The 15,907-nt window shown below is 44.2% G+C and overlaps 1 protein-coding gene across 1 annotated transcript in view; it reads left to right on the forward strand.

Moving 5' to 3' along the window:
- The first annotated feature begins 3,488 nt into the window (after window positions 1–3,488).
- Window positions 3,489–15,907, forward strand: part of LOC124556533 (U-scoloptoxin(01)-Cw1a-like) — a 34,637-nt gene continuing 22,218 nt past the window's right edge. The window contains exons 1-2 of the mRNA XM_047130487.1: window positions 3,489–3,622; window positions 5,785–5,850. Of these exons, the coding sequence (XP_046986443.1) occupies window positions 5,785–5,850 (66 nt within the window). The 5' untranslated portion in view covers window positions 3,489–3,622. The remainder of the gene's footprint in view (window positions 3,623–5,784; window positions 5,851–15,907) is intronic.

Consider the following 15,907-nt stretch of genomic DNA (forward strand, 5'->3'; position numbering starts at 1 on the left):
CCTCGCCGCCTAACAGAAGACTATAAAGTGCAACGAAGAACTATCTGTGCGGAATTACTTGCGTGTTATGACGCTGATAGTGACAGTCGTTTGTCGAACATTGTCAGGCGATGAAACATGGGTTTATCACTTCGAACCGGAAATGCCAGTTCATGTAGTGGCACCACACCACTTCTCCTCTGAAGAAAAAGTTCAAAGCCACACCCGCAGCCTTTAGAGTCATGGTGACGGTCTTCTGGGACTCCCTCATGGTGCAACGATCAATTCTCAAGTGTACTGGCTACTTTCAGGAAATTAAAGTAACGACTTCATCGTTTTCGTCGCCACAAAAATGCTAACGAACTTCTCCTTCGCCATGACAACACAAGGCTTCACACAAGTCTGCACATCCGAGAGGAGCTCACAAGACTGCATTGGACAGTTCTTCCTCATCCATCTTTCAGCACGGATCTCGCAACTTCCAACTTCCATCTGTTTGGCCCAATGAGGGCTGCACTCAGCAGGAAGCAGTGCATGGAAGACGGGGAGGATACTGACGCAGCAAGACGCTGGCTCCGACGTCGACCAGTAGGGTGCTATCGTGTGAACATACAAGCTCCCCCAATTCAAAATGGTTCAAATGGCTCCCAGTACTATGGGACTTAACATCTGAGGTCATCAGTCCCATAGAACTTAGAACTACTTAACGCTAACTAACCTAAGGACATCACACACATCCATGCCCGAGGCAGGATTCGAACCTGCGACTGTAGCGGTCGCGCGGTTCCAGACTGTAGCGCCTAGAACCGCTCGGCCACTCCGGCCGGCGCTACGCCAGTAAGATAGCTTAAGGTAGTCACATTAAATGGAGATTATTTGGAAAAATACGATTTTATCATCAATGGAGTGGGTAATGGTATCGTGTATTGGAATCCTCAATACAAACAACCTGCTTTCAGAAAAAAACAGAATTGAGTTACCTATTGAACACCCTTCGTATAAATGATTGATTCGTTCCCTAAGCTCTATATTTTCGAAAGCATTACGTGTAAAAATACGACTGATGCAATGAATAGACAGCAAATTTACAACGGAGAAATAACTCAGCCAACCGGTTGCAAATAATTTTTTAATACACTGACTTAGGTTTCGACACCTCTAAGGATGTCTTCTCAGAATTAAATATTATGTCTTTATATTTTGATACAGCCTTAGATACCTGGGCCGGTAGGAATCTTACAGTTTTGAATATGGCTGTCTTTCAGCAACCGTATTTAGGTTTCAACGGAGAAATAACACAGCCGATAGGTTGCAAATAAAGACAGCTTCGTTCAAAACGGTAATATTTCTACCGCGCCAGGTATGTAAGGCTGTATCGAAGTATAAAGATTCAAAAATGTCATTCTGATGAAGACATCCTTAGAGGCGTCGAAACCTAGGTCAATGTACTAAAAAATTGTTTACAACGGGTTTATTGTGTTACTTTTCCGCTGAAATTTATATACGGTTGCCGAAAGACAGGCATGTTCAAAACTGTCATCAAATTTACATTCTGCACCCTACAAAAATGCGTTCTCACATTCTCTGAGCTGCACCAGTGTTCTTCGCAAAGGGGTCACGTATACACGGTACTTAACGTAACCCCAGCAGAAAAAGACACAAGGTGTCAGTTCAAGCGACCGGGGGGGGGGGGGGGGGCTAGAGAGCAGAGCCACATCATCTTCACCACTACGCTCAATCCAACAATGCTGAAGTTACTCGTTCAGATACAGAAGAACATTGATGCTCCAACGAGGCGGTACCCCATGTTATTGGAAGCTGAAATTCTCGAAATCAGCAGACAGTTACGGAAACAACCACAACCGCAACATATCAACGTAAGAGGTACTCGTCACAGTGTTCTCACAGAAGAAAAACAGCCCAAGCAGCTTCGACTGCAACACTGCATAGAAAATATCAACCTTGGGCGACTATTTTCAGTGTTCCACACCCTCACATTGTGGTGATTAACGTTTCCAGATAAATGAGACGTTGCTTCGTCGCTGAATGTCAGCTTGGGGACGATAGGTTCATCCTCAAGTGCTGCCTGCATTGTGATGCGAAACTGAAGGTGGCAGCCATAATCTTCCGGTTTTAATTGTTGGACGAACTGCAGACGGTACGGTTGCAACGGCCGTCGCAAAATCTTCAAACTTGGTCGGCCGGTGCTTTTCTGTATACAGGGCAATGAAACAGCGTCCCTAAATTGTCGATACCAAAGCACGGTGCTGTGGTTACATGGCAGTTCTTTATCGTAATTGGTTATAAATGCGCACTGCACTGTTGTAACAGATAAACAGCTCACACATTCCAACACACAAAAACTCTTTTCTAGCTATGTCGCCATGAACTCGTAATGCCAACTGTGGGGCGCAATGCAAACTCGAAAATGGTTCAAATGGCTCTGAGCACTACGGGACTTAACATCTGAGGTCATCAGTCCCATAGAACTTAGCACTACTTAAACCTAACAAACCTAAGGACATCACACACATCCATGCCCGAGGCAGGATTCGAACCTGCGACTGTAGCGGTCGCACGGTTCCAGACTGAAGAGCCTAAAACCGCTCGGCCACTCCGGCCGGCAATGAAAACTCGGTGAGTTTACTGTTCTGTCTATGAATCAGTCATATGAGTACATGCAGTACTTTGGAAAATATAGAACTTAGAAAACGAATGAGTCATTCAGCACCCCGGTATAAATACGCGAACTTCTGCATGCCTCACCTGAAGCTGAACCTGAAAAGGTTCTAAAACTAATTAATTAAAGTGAAGTAACACTTCATAAGTGAATGGTCGCAGCTATCTTTATTAATGATTCGTTTTTGAGAAGTTCCAGAATTGCACTTCAGGGATGAAATCTGCTCACTGATTTTAGTTTGGAAGGTTATAGACAGGTTATTGGCTCTACGCTGAAGTTTCCGCTCAGCGACTGAGCAGTTGTGTAAGAGAGAGTAATTCGTTAACAAAGACGACGCAGAGTATTAATGCGAACAGTTCACGTTAAAATCCATATCTCAAAAGACTTATTGGCTGACTCAACTGCTCAGCGACTGAGCAGTTGTGTAGGAGAAAGTAATTCGTTAACAAAGACGACGCAGAGTATTAATGCGAACAGTTCACGTTAAAATCCATATCTCAAAAGACTTAAACACAAAGCAGTAGTCGTATCCCAACAGTCGCACATAAAGTGTAAGAGAATGTTATCATGTTAACCGCTTGCCATTAAAAGTCGAGTATATCAGTTCTGCCAACAGCACAGAACTGGGATAATGCAACCCGCTTTACACGGGCGAGTGTCAACGGGATTGTTCCGTGACGCCCGACGTAGCCGCCGCCGCTCCAATTTGGTCGGTGTCCAGCGAGTCCGAGGAAACGCGGGAGGGGGAGGGTCGCGAAACGAGTGTGACCTCCCTCCCTCGACCTTGTGTGGGGCAACGTTTGCAGTTACGCCAACCACCTCCGAGTTTCCGTGAGAGCGCGCGGACTCCGTATATAAACGCGAGTGAGATAGCTCTCTCCTCATCCCCACGGCAAGGCGCATCCTCAGAGGAGCGGCGTCCAGTCGAGCAACCCGCAGCCCGCAGCCAGGACAGCTTCAGAGGTATTTTCTGCTAGACTGCGCACCCGAGGAGCATTGGACGGTTGTGCCGCGGAATGCAGACTTCCTTCGTGACTGTGCGTGCTAGAAGCTGCGTGTGCGACCTTTAGAATGCGTGTTCAGATATTCGGTGCCCAAGTTGAGATGCTTCTCACTATCTATTGGTTCCAAATCAATCTTCGGGACTGATTTTTAAAACGGCGATACAGAGTAGTGATGCATATTTGGATACGTATTCAAAAGAGTATACAAGAACAGGAATTTTAATGTCTGGTCCTGTTTCTTTGCTCTGATCTTGCTCAGATGGATTATTTGCAGTAATATTTTGTCTCCAAGCTTCAAATCGTGTTCATCAAAAGATTTATTATTCTAATTTCTTTTATAATGAAAATTTTTAATCAAATCTCCTAGCAGGCAGTTTATGGACAATTTTAGTTACAAGTGCTTCATGTGTGTAGAAATCTGTAGTAAGGGTTGCTACGTGTGTCTCATAGCAGTGGTAGCAAACGTCTTTAAACTTCTTTCTCGGTGGCTTGAACCAGAGCGTTCTTCGTTAGTGCCGTGTCAAGCGAATAGGAAGTGTACAGCCATGAACGGGAATCCGATTATATTTGTGGTAGTTAATGGATATGTGTATGAGGTTTTCACATGAATCACCTTCTTGTTCGGATTTTTCTAACAACTTTTTGGTTACGAATTCGTTAGAGCACTTTGACTGACGATATACAGAAACGCCCGTTACTTTATCGAAACTCTGTTCCAAGCAAAAATCACGGAGATATAATGGACATAACATAACGAGAGTTTACTGCGTATGGTGCTGTTGCACAGAGAAAAAAAATGTTGGAACTAACGGGCTCGGGAGCACTTGTGGGTGTTGACGTCTATGGTAGCAATTACTTTGAACACTATAATAAGTATTGCAGCTATCACTTATCATTTTCGTAACGAATGCAGAAGATAATACGTTTTTAAGTCGTATTGTATAGGGGTAACGTTTGTTAAGTGCGACCAAGTTTACGTTCCAGGTTACAAACGTTGCTCAATATGACGACCATCTACATCCACGAGAGCCTGGAACCTCACTAGAGACACTATTTCACAACTGCTCGCAGCCCTTTTCGAACGGTGCACCAAGGAATGTTTATCTGCCACGACACAGCTCGTGCTCTGCTTTAAGATTGCACATGCCGTCCAGCTGTCTTAGCCATGGCAACAGTTAACTTCTTCAACAATTAGTGGCGCAATTGGCCGTTGGCCTCTCTCAGGAACAATCCTGATATCGCCCGTTAATTCAAAATTACGAATCGTATTCTTTAACTACTGTGCACGAAAAGTACCTCTACGTATTCCCTTAATGCGCCGATACTCACTAAGAGCAGCACCACTATTATTGTTGTTTCGATAAAACAGCTTTGCAGGTAAAGCCGTGCTCAGTTTGTCCAAACACGCGTTGACGTCTGCAACTATAACGCACACTGATGCTTTTGTTTCCTTCCTACGTCGCTGTACCAACACCGGCGCCTAACAATGCAAACCCGGAGAGTACAGTCTGAATATCATTACTATAAAGTTTGGTACCAACAGAGTGAATAGTTTCCCGTCTACACTGTCTCAAGTAGCGAAAGTTTAATTATAATCACCATGTGCATCAGATACTTTACAAAATGTAGTTTCTGACTTTTGCATCACAGCAGCTGCGTATATCGCAGTAGAAACCAAGGCACCAATGTGCATTTGAAAAATGGTTGAGTTAACTGCAGGAATACATGCATTTGCGACCGGTGGATGTTTTCATTAGTTATCCTTTCCTTTGTGTCATATCAGTTTGCAGAATGCAGTGGATGTTTTGGCCCTCTGTAACGAGCTACTGTAGGTTCTTTCCTCGCTGCAGAGCTCCGTTACAACAATGGGTAAAACGCAATTTCTGTTGTACTTCATGGTCTAAGTTGACATAATTAGATAAGAATTTAAAACAGCCAGAGTTTCCACATAATTTTGTCTCTGTATTTTATAAGTATGTGTACTTACAGTGTAATGTATCAGATTAGAAATTACTTTCCGATTCATGCTAAGGACTATAGCTGAGAACTTCAACATTTTTTTCTGTAATAGTAGTCTCTAGAATAGTTAATTTTAATTACTTATTAACTGATTGTTCCCAGATGGCGCAGTGGTGCAGTTTTTCGGCCTTCGTGTTGCTCGTGTCTGCGGCGTGCTTAGCCTTGGCGGTAAGCTGACATTGTTTCTCACTTTTATACTGATCACTATTCTTCACAGCATTTTCTATTGTCGTTGTTCCGCACTGGATAACATTTTTGCTAGCTCCTCTTGCACTGTTTCTTTTTAAGCCTTCTTTTTTTCAATTGTGTGGTCAGGTCACACGAGATCATTCACATGGAAGATAACTGAATAGTATTCAACTAGTCTAATATGCCAAGTTCTTGCACTCATAAGTTTCACGCCAAAATTGTCCTGGAGCACACAGTGACATATCCCTATTTGTATACTTGTTGGCTCAACTGCACCCTGCGACTGTGTTGAGCCAACATCGAATCTATTGCCGGAGTTGGTTGGGCACGGAAACTTCGTGGTTTTCCCATGGGACAATGGAAACGCAGGATGGAAGTTTAAGATGCCGTTGACAACGAGGTCATAAATGACGGAATACAAAGATACCGAGCGAGCTAGCGCAGTGGTTAAGCCGCTATACTCGCATACGAGAGGAATGGGATTCCAATCTCCGACCATCCATTAAGAGTTAAACATTTTATTATTTCATTAAATCGTTGAAGATAATCACTACGAAGGTACCTTTGAAAAGGTCACATTCAGTTTCCATCTCCGTCTTTGCCTAATCTTCCATTTTTCGTTACAGAAGGATGGGCCAAGAAATCAGCTATTGACTTTCCAACGGAACAATCTCGTCATTCAGCCGAAGTATGTTAGGGAAACAGAGAAAAATATTGACTTAAATGATCAGGTGACAATTTGATCATTGCTCCTTCCAGTTTGCTAATTGATTGGTCACCTCGCTCGATAGTAGTGGTATGATACCCCGTCTTCCAAGAGAATGCACACTCGACGTAATTTACATACGCTAGCGGTAATAGTATTGTGGTTCTTAAAGAAGACACCTTGGAAGCTTTAGGTTACGTTCACATTATTACTGACCACGTGCAGCCCTTCCGCATCTACATCTACATCTACATATATACTCTGCAAGCCACTGTGCAGTGTATGGCTAGGGTACACCGTACCAATATAATCGATTTTCTTTCCTGTTTCATTTTCGTCCAAAGTGGGAGAAAGAGACATGTAAAGGTGTTGCAGGGTAGGTTATCCTGAGAAACAACTGTTCAGAAAAAAAATTCGATACGTTGCTCCGTTTCCGAGTTGATTAGCATTTAATTTAACCAATCAGGACGTTGCGAGCGCAAATACCAGCAGCCCGCCGCATACAATTAGTGTCAGCTGTTCTCACGAGACTGCTCAACCTTTGGCTTGGGTTCGAGCCTTATTATTGTCCCATGTCCAATTTTTGTATCTCTCTCTAGTTCGGTTTTAGGAAACCAAATGAAGAACACGTTCCGCGACGCCGTCTCGGGCGAGCCGCTAGAATTTGCGCGTGCAAACGCCTGATGGGCTAACACGAATGCTAATTAATTCGGAAACGGGACAACGTATCGAATTTTTCTCTTAGCAGTTATTTCTCAGCGTAGCCTACCCTGCAACACTCTTACAAGCTTTTCAGGCTGTTCCTGACCACCATGTATATACATCTGTACGTAGCCTAATGTAGTATCTTATACTTATGATGCCTACGCTATATATACGACAGTGGTAGCATAATGGTTGTACAGTCATATTTGAAAACAGGTTCTCTAAATTTACTCTACAAGATTTCGGGAGAACTATGTCATCTTTCATCCAGGGGTTCCCTTTTCAGTTCCCCGAGCATTTATGTCACATTTTCTTATGGTCTATACAGACTTGTCACGATCCTAGTAGCATGTGTCTGAATTTGTTCGATATCTGTTGTCATGCCTACTTGATAAACACTCCAAAACACTGGAACAGTCTCTAGAATTGACTTCACTGTCATTTCGGATGCGACTTCCTTTACATGTGTATTGCACTTTCCCGGAGCACTTTCCCGGAACATTTCCATTAGATTTAAGCCTTCCATTTGCTTTCCATAATACTGATATTGCGAGATCGTCCTATTTACTATCACTTCTTGGTATAATGATGTGAATGTTCAAGATGCTCACCACTAATTGTTAATCTGATACTATTGGGTTCTTTTTCATTGTTATAGACAGTATTTTACGCTTATCTCATTTAAAGGGAGGTGCCATTCATTAGTCTAAGTGAAAATGTTGTGCAAGTTTTTCTAGGATTCCTTACGGTCGTCCAACGATGATATTTTTTTTTTTATACTGCAGAACTGTCAGCGAACAATCTTAAAGTGCTGTTAAATCTGTCTGATAAATCGTTTACTTATACTGAAAACATCAGACGTCCTATTACGCTTCCTTGGGCACACTCAATGTTACTTTCATTTCTGAGGAACTTTCACCGTCCATTATAACGTACTGGGTTTTTGTAGTCAAATATTCGTCGACCCAGTCGTATATGTGTGACGCTGCTCCATATGACCATAACTTCTTCGTACTCAATCATGTGATACAATGTCGCATGCCTTTCTGAAATCTAGGAAGACACAATCTACCTTCAAGGCTAATGTCTTTCCTACTATCAATGGCTTTGTGCTGCAGGACAATTATTAAACCCATACGGCAGGGGTGTGAGAATCATTACGATGATGGTCTGGCTTAACAAGTTTCTTCGTGTCGACACCGAACAATACGGCAATGCAGGTGAGGCACTGGATTCGAGACAATAACCGAACGAGGTGGTGCAGTAGTTCAAATACAGTAGTCGCATTCGTGACTACAGGTTCTTAAGACCCTGTTCTGTCATCCAGATCAAAGCTTTAAGTTGTTTTTCTAAATCAGTTAAACCTATCGACGAGACGATTCCTTTGAAAAGAACATGTCCTATTTCCTTCCTCAGCCTTTCCTAATATACTCTCGGGCTGACTCCAATTACAGCGTCAACGACGGTGCGTCAAAACTCAATCTTCTTTCCTATCTTTTTCGAGAGAGGAGCCGTGTTCAAATCTTCTACTGGCCTGTCTGATTCTAGATTTTCGTGCTTTACGTAAACCAGACCTGTAAATTTCCAGGACGATGCCTTCAGTAAACCTGCTGACGAATCCGTCCCACTTTCTTGTCCGGCTGAGAATGTGATCGTTTTCTGATATCTTCGTCTACGACGAGACTTTCAAATATCTAACTTTTTACTTAAAGAATCATCGAAAACAGTTCGAGCGTAGTACTTACGGAGAAGTTCTGAAAACGTATGGCAGTCCATCTCGCCCTTCCGGAACCTTGCGATCTAAAGGTGCGTCCTCACAGAACGAGCAGCCTTCCTAAATGGTTACGAGTCGTGAGGCGTTGGTGTTGTTGACGGTATAGTCCACCAAACTGAGCTGCGCCGTAAACTGGTAAACTCGATCCACTATCATTTCATCAAAGTGTGTGGTTCGTTCGTGAGCTGTGCATTTAGACGGCTTTTCAGGGATCGTTGACGCGCTCTGTTGCAAGGTGACTTCACGAGCAAAAATTGCCTTTACAAAGGCTGCCACAGCATCATTACCCGCCTCCGTTACCGAGCTCGCGAATGCACCAGTGTGCGGTGGCGGTAGACGCGGAGGTAAGCGGTTTCGAGTCTTGGTGATGAAGTAAATTTTCAATTGACTGGCAAGGGAAAGAGAGGCGGTGGCGTAAACTTAATGATCAGCAGTTTTTGCGCCAATGTTCTGGATTAAATTCCAAACACCTCTGCTCATGAAGTGAGGGCATATGACACTACTGATAGTGATCCATCCATCGTATGGGGACGTTACGTTCGGCGCCTTCTTGGTGCTATTCGAGAGGCGTAGGCTATGTGCCAGCACCGGCTTTCATCCTCTCCCTTCTCTCGTCATCATATAACACAAACATAGCACCACCCTATACACGCATCCATCAAACTCATCTACGCTCTACAAATACGCATACAACGCCACTCTCACATATCCGCGAGGAAAGAGCCCAATGTGCGTGGAAAAAGTGTTTTTCTTACCGATAGGCAGCTGGACACACCCTTTGGGATACACCAGCTAGTAACGCCATAAGACATTTACGTTCATTGCATGAGTGCGAACCGTACAAACATCACTGTCGATAGTTACTATACTTTGCTCGATAACTTTCAACAGACATACCTAGCTTGCGGATGAATCTCTACTGTAAAAAGTCCAAGTTTATTGCGAATTTCTCTTCGTAAGCGATCCTGTTATTTGTGCCCTTCTTTATTTTTGCTGGTTCCGCTAGAGTGACGCGATATTTGAATCTTTGAATAACATTCGATAAATACTATCGAAATGTCCGTTACTGCCTGCAGTCATTTAAGTGAAAAGATTTTTCGCATCAAACGTTCTCCCACATTTTAATATTTGGATTATTCGTTGTTGGCAACTATTTCTTGTTGTTTTTACATGATGGCACAGCACAATAAACGCTGAACGTACTATTTTGCCTCGCTCCATCTTAGACAGGGCGCAGTTACTAACTGAACCAGCTGCGCGTTCACAAACATCAGATTTGTGCCGGGGGCAGTGAAGCGAAGCGCAGCGGGATGGCTGTGGAGCCACCTCAATACGTATGTCCATCGCCAGTGCATACAAACTCGTTGACCACTGACAATTTTTTAGCGTACAAATTGGCTGCTGTTCTTAATGAAATGCTGCGATTTTGACTAGAAAGGAAGCTCAGGGAACAACTCGTTGTAATTCTATTCCTACGAATTGTGTTTCGAATACTGGCCCAGGCAATCTATAGGAATCTCTTATCGTCTAAAAATCGGCTGCCAAACTCCGTGACAGCTCCACTCAGAAGATCACTTCGTTCTTGTCAAAATAAGAAACGTATAGTCTCTAATAGTTTGCTGAACATTAACATACGAAAAAGATCTGGAGTTGAACTTTGTTTGGCTTCCATAACGTTAATTTCATCAGGTCGTTTTGCTGCCGTTTATTTAATATACATGTATATAAATTCATCTGTACATTAGCTTCAGCAATGGTTATGCGCTCTACGTCGTAACTGGTTATGCTATTGGACAGTTATAAAAATTCTGATTGTAGACAATAACAACAAACAACGAGGCGTAATAAACTGCTCACTAAAGTTTTGTCCAACTTGCAGGTCTGCAAACGTGCATGGGCATAGATTTTAGGAGAGCAAAGAATGAAAGGCTAAGTCTTATGGAACCAAAAAATACGCTGGTGCTCAAAAATTAAGGACGAAAATAACTCACGCAAAATGTGTCACTAAAAAGACACGAAGGTCGATAAAACTTGGACGATACACAGAAATATCTGCCACAGTATAATACAGAAGGTAACTGAAAGAAATTTCCAATGAAACGAAATCTAAAGGTACTTTTATTCAAAGATAATAATTACTCTGAATTCACTGCAGTTTATGATGGCCCTCTGAACATTACAATAGGCGGTACATGCTTCAAGATAGGGTGTGTGAGCATCACGGAGAGCAATGCGTGCTCTGAAACGTACTACCACATTGGCCACAAGGATCCTAAGGAGTTCTTGTGGCAGGGCGTTGTATTCCTCTACAAGCGTCGCTGACAACTGATGGGTGACCTTTAGGGTGTGTGGAAGTGCTGTAATACGCCTCCCCACCGCATTCTACAAGTGCTCAATTGGATTTAGGTCGGGGGAACGGGCAGACCACTGCACTCGCCGAATATCCTCTCGTTCTAAGAGCTCTTCCACCAGCGCTGTTCGAAGCGGTCACGCATTGTCATCCATAAAAATAAAGTCAGGGCCGAAAACATCCCTGGAAAGACACACATCGGGAAGCAGTACAGTGTCAAAGAAACTTTGGTTGATGAGTGTACCGTGTTCAAAGATTTTGAGGTTTTGAGGTCAATACGCCAATGCAACATTATTCATCCCTGCACCGTAACACTTACACCACCAAGACGATCATGTTCGACAATGCTCCTAGATGCATTACATGTTCGCACCGTATTAGGGTACGTCCAGAATCACTACTCAGACTGAAACTACTTTCATCAGAGAAGAACAGGTGATTCCACCTCTCGCTGGTCCAGTCCCTAACTTCTTGGCACCACTTAAACGGTGCCGCCGATGTGCTGGTGTCAACAGAACACGACGAGTTAGTCGTCGGCAAAGATACCACCGCGATTTAGTCGCCGTGCCGCTGTGGAGTGTGAGACTGCAAGTCTTGCAGTCCTGTTAAATGTAGTTGCAATTGCATCCGCCGTTTGACGAGGCCCCTTCTTGACTGTTCCACAGCGTACTGTAGTAATTAACAATGGTCGACCACCTCCTCTATTCCGGGCAGCAGTACCTGTTGTTTGTAACACTCTCCATGTACGTGAAACAGTGCTGTGACCAATACCAAACTCCTGGGATAAACTCGGCTCACTATGTCTTCCTTCTAGTCCCCCGATCATTCTTTCCTGTGTGAAGACATTTAGATGTTGTATCAGGGCCTTATTGTAATGAAGAACAGTGCCACGGCGCAACGTAACTCTTTGATTGACACGTACTGTCCTTTCCCGTTCCTTCTACTACTTGATTTTGTGGGGCCAGCCCCTTTTGGCGCTATAGTCACGCTGACCTCACGCCATGTGACGCCCAGCTTTCTGTGCACTACTTTCATTCATTTCTAGCGTTTAATTAATGTGTTATGTTACTTTATCTATCTCGCCCTTCCGTTCTGCAAAGCAGTGTAATAACTTTACTGTGAAATAAAAATAAAGCGTAAACAAAATAAAAGCAGTCTGTTCGAAAGGGCACGTTTGCATACCTGTAAATTCAAAATCTCCTTCTACTTAACATTCAGTACCGTATTGACAATCACTGTGCAGGATAACGTGCTTGGATACACCTTTGGATGGTGTCAAGAAGAGACGTTGCTATTGAAGATTATCCCACTGTTCGACCGCGGGTCTCCTGGGATCATGCACTCTGTGAGGACGATCTCTGCGACAACACACTGCAGTCGCCAGTTGGTCTCAAGCATGCTGAGTCTGGCTCTTGTGAACACATACCGCAGGGCACTGCATTCGTTTCATCCCTGGCTTCTTGAGATGGACGTTCATGAGGTGTTCGCGATGTGTTCATGCGTTTTCGTCTTGAAAGACCGACTCATCGCTGAAAGGGGGGCTTTTGAACTGGACAATAAGTTGTAGGACCTTTTCCAGGTATAGCACAACTCTCGAACTACCTTCGATAGCGATGGGAGTTGCCTGACATCCGTACATGATACTGGCCCAAAATATGACTGATGTAGCTCCCAGCTTGACCCGGGAGACTAAATGCCTAACACATTCATTTGTGCCTGGCTCTCTGCGCACTCTTCTACGACGATGGTCACACGACAGACACATCCTGTCTCGTCGGTAAAGTGGACCCGACGTCAATGATCCTGTTTTTTAACTAGTTCTAAGTTCTAGGGGACTAATAACCTCAGCAGTTGAGTCCCATAGTGCTCAGAGCCATTTTGAACCTGTTTCAATACCAGGTCTTCCCACGCCCGCCTACTTCGCGCACGACAGTCTCGGCAGGCTTGTAATGTTGTTCGTAATGGACACCCACAGGTTAAATTGTTCGTATGGAAAGGGTTGCGTATTGTCTGGGTCGATACAGCCTCACAGTTGCCTCCTAAATAGACAGCGCGCATTGCTGTGGTGGTCTCCCTGGGGTACCTCCGCGTAACGTAGATAGCAGCCATCGGATGGTGTTGTCGACTTCGGAGGATCACTATGAGGCAGATCTTACAATGTTTATTGTCTCACGATAGCAGTTTAATGCTCGAATACTGTCGCTTAAGTGTTCATGAATTCGGTGAGCAACTTCCAAGACTTAAAACCCTTCTTGCCATAACATGGCAACGCGTGGACAGTTAAAGCTTGAAATGATTGCTCAGTGTGCGTGAATAGACAGACCAGTGTATCCTAGACAGATTGTGTTTTGCACAATTCGCGACACATAGCCTGCCCTAGTGAACTGCTCCGAGAGGTAAGTTTAGTTTTACATACCATTATAACGTGATTACACACCGAAAGCGACAAAGAAACTGATATAGGCATGCGTATTCAGATACAGAGGTACGTACACAGGCAGAATACGGCGCTTCGGTCGGTAAGCCCTATATAAGATAGCTAGTGTCTAGCGCAGTTGTTAGACCAGTTACTGCAGCTACAATGGCAAGTTATCAAGATTTAAGTGTGTTTGAACGTGGTGTTACAATCGGTGCACGAGCGATAGGAAACAGCACCTCCGAGGTAGCGATGAAGTGGGGATTTTCCCGTACGAACATTTCATGAGTGTACCTTGAATAGCAGGAATCCGGTAAAACATCAAATCTCCGACATCGCTGCGGCTGGAAAAAGATCCTGCAAGAACGGGACCAATAACGACTGAAGAGAGTCGTTCAACGTGACAGAAGTGCAATCCTTCCGCAAATTGGTGCAAATTTCACTGCTAGACCATCAAGAAGGGTTAGCGTGCGAACCATTCAACGAAACATCATCGATATGAGCTTTAGAAGCCGAAAAGCCCACACGTGTGCCCTTGGTGACTGCACGACGCAAAGCCTTACGAGTCGCCTGGGCCCGTTAGCACCGACATTGGGCTGTGGTGACTGGAAACATGTTGCCTGGCTGGTTCAAATGGCTCTGAGCACTATGGGACTTAACATCTGAGGTCATCAGTCCCCTAGACTTAGAACTACTTGAACCTAGCTAACCTAAGGACATCACACACAGCCATGCCCGAGGCAAAATTCGAACCTGCGACCGTAGCGGTTACACGGTTCCAAACTGAAGCGCCTAGAACCGCACGGCCACTCCGGCCGACTGCCTGGCCGGTCAGACGAATCTCTTTTCAAATTGTATCGAGCGGATGGACGTGCACGGGTATGGGCACAATCTCATGAATCCATAGCATGTCAGCAGGGTATTGTTCAAGCTGGTGGAGGCTCTGTAATGGTGTAGCGTGTGTAGTTGGAGTGATATGGGACCCCTGATACGTCTCTGACAGATAACACGTACGTAAGCATTCTGTCTGATCACCTGCATCCATTCATGTCCATTGTACATTCCGACGGACTTGGGCAATTCCAGCAGGATATTGCGCCTTGCAACGTGCTGTTCAGAAGAGATTTCCACCCCGTCGTACTCTTACGCATTTATGGACAGCCCTGCAGGATTCATGGTGTCAGTTTCCTTCGGCACTACTTCAGATATTAATCGAGTGAAATGATTGCTCAGTGTGCGTGAATAGACAGACCAGTGTATCCTAGACAGATTGTGTTTTGCACAATTCGCGACACATAGCCCGCCCTAGTGAACTGCTCCGAGAGGTAAGTTTAGTTTTACATACCATTATAACGTGATTATACACCGAAGCGACAAAGAAAGTGGTATAGGCATGCGTATTCAGATACAGAGATACGTACACAGGCAGAATACGGCGCTTCGGTCGGTAAGCCCTATATAAGATAGCTAGTGTCTAGCGCAATTGTTAGACCAGTTACTGTTGCGGCACTTCTGTGCGCTCACGGGGCCTCTATACGATATTAAGCAGGTGTACCAGTTTCTTTGGCTCTTCAGTGTATAACTATACGTAACGAGCGATTGCCTGTGGTCGAAAGAGTATTGACAAAGATAGTGGCTTTACAATACGTGGATGTGAATTTTCGTTAAGTGAGACTCTACGAGCCTAACACTGTGTTTAAAGCGACCTCAAACAGATGAAAAATGGAAACAGTATGTCTCCAGGACACTCGGCGGTAGCAGTAGGCTAATGAGGATCAACTACATGAAGAGGATACATTCGGTAAAATGCATACATTTTATCTCAGTTCCCGATCTCCTAAGAAAAGTTTTTATAATGACTCAATTATGTCTCGACGAGAAACAATAATAATAACCTAAGAACCGGAGGCTACTGGGTGTTCAGCAGGGTTATTGCGTCTATTCTTTGCACGGTATTGGATGGCTGTTCTCGTCTTCTTTACGAACTGTGACCGCTGAGCTCCGCTGCATAGGCTGGCTGTAGTTTATTAACGAACTCAACACCACAGAACATAGTGAAGATGTTTAGGGCAGCTGTCGAAATAT

This window comes from Schistocerca americana, chromosome X (genome assembly GCF_021461395.2).
Source record: "Schistocerca americana isolate TAMUIC-IGC-003095 chromosome X, iqSchAmer2.1, whole genome shotgun sequence".
In the NCBI taxonomy this organism is placed as follows: Eukaryota; Metazoa; Arthropoda; class Insecta; order Orthoptera; family Acrididae; genus Schistocerca; species Schistocerca americana.